The 7,874-nt window shown below is 27.4% G+C and overlaps 1 protein-coding gene across 2 annotated transcripts in view; it reads left to right on the top strand.

The window, feature by feature from the left end:
* Window positions 1-539: 539 nt before the first annotated feature.
* The window catches only part of LOC106688250 (transcriptional regulator ATRX), a gene marked incomplete at its 5' end in the record, with an annotated part of 59,243 nt that continues 51,908 nt past the window's right edge, over window positions 540-7,874 (top strand). The window contains 3 exon segments of one of the 2 annotated variants that reach the window (XM_067051293.1): window positions 540-606; window positions 3,961-4,006; window positions 7,708-7,826. In XM_067051293.1, coding sequence (XP_066907394.1) covers window positions 540-606; window positions 3,961-4,006; window positions 7,708-7,826 — 232 coding nt within the window. 2 annotated transcript variants of the gene reach the window in all.

Raw genomic sequence — 7,874 nt, 5'->3', positions numbered from 1 at the left:
AATTTATATTATATATAAATATATATCAAAACCATATCATGGTACTGATACTCGATGCTGGAAAACAACATTTTGTAACTAATAACTAAAATATCCTTTCAGGGTTTCAAAGTTTGGTGGGTTTATTCTAGGATAAAGCGATTAACAAGAAAAGAGAGTTCCTAATATCATCAATAGAACTGTGTTTTTTGTTCCTCTTGAAGTACAGTATCTGCTCCCACAACTTGATCACTCACTTATGTGACACCTCATACCATATATATATATATATATATATATACATATATGTGTGTGTGTGTGTGTATATATATAAATTCCAAAAATGATCTATAATAATCAGAGAATACAATAAAATAAGAAGGTTTTGGTAGACTCCAATATGACTTATAAATATAGGGTGTAATAAGTAGACTTATTACTTATAACTACTATATTATCTGTTTTCATGACTGAAATGGCATTTGTTTATTATGCCAACAGTTTGATTATCCCATTATCAACTATTAGAAATTAGTTCACAGTTTAAATTGTATTTTCAGGTTCAAGAAAAGCAGTAAATTACCCACAATTGTAGAAGAGGAGGAGATTGAATGTGAATTGACAACGGTGAGTACTCTCAGTTTCCGCTCCCATTAATTACTTAACATGAGTTTAAGAACCTCAAAAAGTTCCTATTTGATTATTTAATTTTTATTAGAAATGTAACTATATATAACATGTATTTATTACACTGTTTAAGAGGGAAAGGCTGCCAACAATTGAAGAAGAAGAGTCACTATTGATAGATTCCAGTGACAATGAAGAGATATCAGTTATTTACTTAATATGATTTAAACAACCTAAAAACTTCCTATTTCATTATTTATGTAATAAATCATTTAAGAGGTTGTTTGGTTTGTCATTAAAGCAGTCTGTATCAATGTATTTTGTTGGTTATCTAAGAATATTTTAGAATCTATACATCTCGTTGTTTACACCTAAAGACTGTCAAATTTTGATGATTTAATAATGTTAAATATGTCTCATAATTAACCATATACAGAATTAACAGTTAAAGTACATTTAAAGGTTTATTTTTTAAAAATATTTACTGAGTAGTAAATATGAGAGGAATAAATTTGTAAATAAAAAAGGGTGAGTGCTTAAACTTTTAATATCTATATGGATACAATGGCTTTCTCATTATCAATTGAGAAGCAAATATAAAATCTTGGTTTCATGATATAAGATTAACAAAAATCTATGCAAAAATTATTATATTTACTAATAAAAAGTTTTAAATTATTTTATTTTAGATATTATTAAATAGAAAATTTCAAATTTAATATTTATTGTATTATGTATGTGAGGGTGTGCAAAACCACCTAGATGGGCTAGATCCATTATTTAAAAAAATCAAGATGACTGAATCTGCAAATCCGTATCCATTTGACTCCAATGGGAAAACTTTCTTTGAATATTTTTTGTGAAACATTTAATTATTAGAAAAGTTCAGATTTTCTGTTCGAAATTCAGCAAGATTTTATACAGATCATTGGTCAATGACTACTTAAGGTTGTTTGATATAAGGGAATTTCTAAAGATTAAATTTTATTCATAATATAATTGGTATTTTATTTTTATTTAAAAAAAAAAACAGTTTTAAGGGTGTTATTTTTTGCTATAGTGTCATTGAGATTACTGATGTTTCTTATACTATATAATTGAAATGCTGGAACTTTGGAATAGAATTCTAATGGCATTAGATGTCTACAAAAATAATCCTATGCGAACCTACTAAATACAGTAGAATCTTGTTTAATGGACTCAACATTAACTTGTAAAACAAAATTAAATAAATAAAGTGCTGATAAAATAATAAGTTAAACAAACCAAGTAACTGACTATATTTTCTATTACATTTATTTTTTACCTTATATATAAGTTTAATTCATTGTTGGGGTGAGTGGCTTTTTGTACTTAAAAACAATTCTCCTCCCCAGAGTAAATTTTCGCTGGTTCAGGTGAAAAAAAATAATAAACAGAGGGCCTAAAAATTAATCTCATCAAAATTAAAATAATAAAGAGAATGAAATGATGAAAGATTCCTTCCAAATGATATATATACAATTTAATAAAATTAAAATATAAACAATGAAATAAAAAAATGAATTGGTTTCTGTTGTTACAAAAAAATAAAAGAATTAATTGTGAAGTCAAAATCTTTGGAGATTATATATATATAGTGTAACAGGCAAAAAAAAAGTTAATTTTCCACTAATTGGTTAGAAAACAAAAAAAATAATGAAGCTCTAGGAGAAAAAAAGAATTGTCACTCAGAGATGGCCGGTGAAGGGGGAGGGTCAATATGTGCATATCGGCTATATATCCAAGTATAATATCTCTCATCTGAGATGACCGCTTTCGATGAGCCACTGAAGGTCAAAATGCAGGTCGACTCTAGAGTGGTGAGTCGGTGAGCCAGAGAAAAAGAGTGCCAGATGGGTCCAATGCCTGCTAATACTGACTCCAGACTGCCTTATCAGTCTGTTTCCAGGCTCTAATTCCACTGCAGTTTGTAATGTTGTTACAACAAAGTGCGCAGTAAAGTATTTATATACATGTACCACAACAAAACTGTAATTGTCTATGATTTTACGTTACAAATTCTTGAATATAAATTTAAAATATAAAGTAACTTTCTGTTAAAAATAAATAAACATTAACTTATTATTAACAAAAATTAAAACACCAATTAGAAGTAAATAAAAATTAAATTAAAGAAAAGAAACTAAACTTTTGGGCTTTAACATTAATATTGCAGGTTTTTTTATTTTATACAATCATGATTAACTGGTCCCTCCACTTACACGCCTTGGTCTCTATACATAGGGGACATAAGCAGGGTTCTACTATATCAGTTAGTGATACATTACCAAATTTATCTATTTAACAATCAAATGTTTGTTTGTAAGATAGTATTTTTTTAATATCAATAATTATAATAGATTTTGTCTAACGTGTTAATTAAATGGGTAAAATTCTTTTTAAGGCTTTTATTATGACTTTTTATACATATATTCATTACATTTTGAAATTGAACTATTTTTGTGACAGTCAAAATTAAACATAATGTTGTATATAACGATTTTATGTTTAATTTTATTGCCACCCTGATCATCTTTTAGATTATCCAGCATCTATTCTGTGCACAATTTTAAACTCTAATTATAAATAATGTGTTGTATCCTTACAATATAAGTTCAAAAAGGGATTTTGTTAATATTTCAATGCACTGAAAAGAAGAAAGAAAGAGGGTTTTGTTCCTGAAAAAAGAAAAATAATAAAAAATCTTAAACTGTTTCAAGTGGATTATTCTTAAGGCTGTTGTAAAATCTTAGATTCTCTTAAATAAAAAAAAAAGTTCTTTGGTTTATATTAGTTAAATACATACTGATCTGCTTCAGTGTGTAGATAGGGACTATAAAAATAAGAATAAGTAAATAAATGACAAAAAAAATTATAAAATAAAAATTAGTTTTTTAGATTTTGAATACACGTTATTAATAATTTTTTTTTTCAAGTTAGCATGATTTCTTATGCTGGTTAGTTCAGCCTCACGATCTACCATTTAACATAAACATAGTCATGTTTTTTTGCTGAGAGTTTTTTCTTTTAAGACTAATATGTTTTATGATATGTTCATCATCTGCATTCATTATGAAGCCTGGTGTTGGCTGGTCTGTAACATTACATTTGTAAACTATGTAGGATTTTGTTAAATTATACCCTTTGGCTGAATTTATCCACAACTAAACCCTGCATTTATGTGATTTTGTCTTTTTCTGTTTTAGTAATGCCTTAATTGACTGGTTAGTTATTTACTAGTATTAGACAAACTTAATTTTTTTTTTTCGTCTGAAATCTGTCAATTATATCTTATAAAAATTTTAATTATAAATTTTGTATTTGCATTTATAGACTATTCCTGTCACAGAATCAAGGCTCACAAATAAAGAGATACAAGGTAGGCGCTTAAGTACTACAGGTATATTGATATTGATATTGATTGTTGATGCTATATTAAATTAACAAGGTTTACTTATTTTAGATGTAGAATTAAGCTGGTATTTAACGGTCTATCTTTGGACATTTGATTTTAATGATTTTATAATCCTTACTATTTATTGGTTCTGTATTTTTTTAAAACTTTGATGTAAATTACTCATTAAGAATAGTTAACTTTTTTGATGATAAATTGTTTTTTAATTTATTAATGTATTATTATCTCCTGTTGTTGGGCATTTTAATGATTTTTTTACCTACTCAATTGCAATATCAATGATGGAAAATAATTTATAAGAAACAATTTTTAATTGTTATTTACAATATTTTTCTTTATTAACATAAAAACGTACTTATTAAAGTTGGAATTTTAAATTTATCAATTCTAATTAATCATCCAATTGAGTATTACAAATATTCTAGCTAGATTTGTAATTTAATCAAAGTCTATCGAAGTTTTGTAATCTAAAATTAAAGTAAAACGTTATCCACATTCATTTTGCTTTCTCAAGTTACGAGACCCAATGAAATTCTATCCAGATAAAAACATTTAGACTAAATCTTCAGTAAAATGAAAAGTAATTTTATTCTGGAACGTCTAGTCCCCTTAGAATAACTACAGTGTACATTTAAGTGCCAATCGTCTGGCATATAATGGTTTAATAACAAAAGTTGTATTATAAGAAATAATATTTAAAATAAAAGTACCTACTGAAGTTTCAAATACAAGACATAAATAGGTGGTATTGTGAATGGAGAGTAGAATCAGGAAGGTAGTTTATATATATTGAGAAAAGGGTTACTGAGAGTGATGAACCCTGAGGAACAACATATGTTAGTAGAAGGGAGGAGAAAGGGGGTTTATTAGGAATTGTAACAGTTTAGGAACAAAGAGACTAGAAGAAAAGAAATCACTTTAAGACACTCTTTAACAGGGAGAGCTTTTGGAGTTTGAAATGGAAGGTCTGATTGACTGAATTGAAGGCTTAAGAGAAACTGAAAAGAAAAAGGTTGGTGATTTTTTGTTTGTCGACAGTTTTGAAAGTCTGGGGTAATTTTTAATAAAGCTGACTGAGCAGAATATTAGAGTCGAAAACCAGACTAGGGGATTGAGGAGAGCTTTTTGTTCATGGAAGGTGTTAAGCTGTGAATGAAATGAAAATCAATCAAAATAAATTGGAGAGAATGGAGACAGGATTGAAATTGGAGACTAGGGAAGAAACAGAGACTTTATTTAATGAACAGACTATGACTTTTTTCAAGCTTAATAATAAGATTTCAGAGGGAAATATTATAAATGTGCAAAACAATAAGAAAGATAACAAGAAGGTATGTTTAATTATTTTAACAGGCCCTAGTCGTTAGTCCTAGATTTGAGGACAGATGAGAGTAGGAGGAACGTCTATGAAATAGAAATTTCAGGTTCAAAATGGGTTTGTGGGATGGAGTATGGAAAGGAGTAAGATAAGAGAAGAGAATCAGAAAACAAGGAAGTTAGTTCTGATCTAACAGGATAATAAGTACAGGATTTGAAGTTCACTTGGGATAGATTTTTAAGGATTTTTCCATTGAGAGCTAGGATTAGGGGCTTGAGATAAGGAAGAGTAGAAAAACTGTGCCTTGTGAGTCAAGGGCTTACCAAGTTTGTTTTGAAATTAGCTTAGGAGATGGAATGGTATAGAAAATATGGATTAGATTATAATATGAGAGGAAAGTCACTGGAGTCTGACAGGAGGATATTAAGTTTTAGGAAGAATCTATTATGAAATGTAGCAGCCATGTTCTTGTAAACTGGGTATTGTGGTTAAGTTGGAAGGGAACAATAAAAAGGTCTGGGAAATGAAAGAAGTCTATGACGTATGATTTATCAGGAGAGTCAGAGGAGATACTTGTGTTGAAATCTCCACCTATTATTACTTTATTGAATTGAGGGATGCAGGTGAAAAGAGAGGATTCAAACATTGGATCGAATCAGACATGAGGAGGATGGAACTTACAACAATAAAGTTATACTACAATGTAGAGAAAGGAAATTTCCATTAATAGGTATTCTAAGCGAGGAATATTGGGAGAGGGAGACTTAATAAGAATTTTAATCCTCAGCCTATCATGGGCTAAGAGACCTACACTTCTACTGGTTCAGTCTGTTATTTCATGGAGAATGAGGGTATAAGGAAGGGATATAGAGGAAAAGGGAATATTCTGTTTGAGCCGGATACAGTAAGAAGAATATTAAGTAAATAAAAATATGAAGAAAATAAAAATTACTTTTACTAAAAGAAAGAAAATTTGCAGTAGAAGATCTAAAATGTTAACTTTCATGAACAATAAAGAAAGAAAAGCATGTTGAGAGAGAATAAATAATTATAAAAATTAAATAGAATGCTAAATTGAAATATATATATATATATGTAAGTTACAGTAGGCCCCAGTAAATAACTAAAAAAAGAAAGGACAACAGGGTGAGAAATGATGCATGTAAAGTCTCAGGATATACTGGTTTATTATCTGTAATAATCCTATATATATATCTTCAACCTGTGTTGACATAGGGAGATAGGTATTATGACCGATATCCAGTGTCATCATACCTTAACTTTATATATATATTTCTTGAGAAAGTAATTTGTAAAGGAAATGAAAATAAATAATATAAGTGTAACAATCAATTTGAGAAATACCAATGAAAAATAAATTAAATTTACAAAAAATAAAATGAATATTTAAATGCAATGACACATTTCTATATTTGGAAAGAAAGTACTGCTTGAATGAGTAAATGGGAAAGAAGATAAAAATAAAAATATTAATGTAAAAATAAATTTGAAGAATATATAAAAGAATTTAAATTAAATTACAAAAAAAAAGAGAAAAAGAATTCAAATACAATGATAAATTAATTGCTTTAATAAAAAAGAAAATGTTTCTTGAGTGAACAAACCAAAAAAAATGAACATGGATAATGTACTACTTAAGCAGATTCTTTATTGAGTCAAATCTCCTTCCATTAAGCCATTTTATTTTATTTATTTATAGATATTTTTCAAAACAAGTATATTTGGGTGTACTTTTATTAATCATAGTACATATTCTGTACATATTCAGCTGTATTCTAAAATTTAATTTCCAAACACATACTTTGGCTTGACGGAATGCATACATATGTAATATATATTACTTAAATTGGTATGATGAATAAATATTTTTTTATGTTTCTTTTTTTATATTGTATTTTATAAATAAAGTTTTCTATTTTTCACTTTTACCAAAGTAAATCAGTCTATGTATAGATAAGCATTAATATATATACATTCCTGATATTGAGATCAAACTTACTCTTCTGGAAGATTATTGATTGACCGTGTGTATAGATAAATGGAATATGGTCTGTGTGCGGTAAAAAAAAACTCAAATAGTAAATGATTATACTATTTTTTAAAAAAACTATACTATTTTAAAAATTATTATACTATTTTAAAAAATACTATTATACTAATTTTTTTATAAAAATAGTACAATCATTTACTATTTGAGTTTTTTTTTACCGCACCCGGACCATATTCCATTCAAACTTACTCTTCCATTGTTTAAAAATTAAGTTTTATCATTTAATTTTCAGATTTATCTATCAGCTTTCCTTTTCAATATTATTTTAATTTTCAGGAGAAGGAGATATTTTGAACAAGAAAATATCATGCACATCATGTGGGAGATCCATTATTAGAATTATCACTAAGGGAGAAGCTATTATACATCCACTGATGAATACACTAGTTTGTAAAGTAAATATATTTATATTCATTTACAAATAAAATAAAATAAAAAGTATT

This window comes from Halyomorpha halys, unplaced genomic scaffold, assembly GCF_000696795.3.
Source record: "Halyomorpha halys isolate HHAL.00 unplaced genomic scaffold, Hhal_1.1 Scaffold1090.1, whole genome shotgun sequence".
NCBI classification, from domain to species: domain Eukaryota; kingdom Metazoa; phylum Arthropoda; class Insecta; order Hemiptera; family Pentatomidae; genus Halyomorpha; species Halyomorpha halys.
Note: the sequence above shows the minus strand (reverse complement) of the source record. Positions and strands in the feature narration are given on the sequence as shown.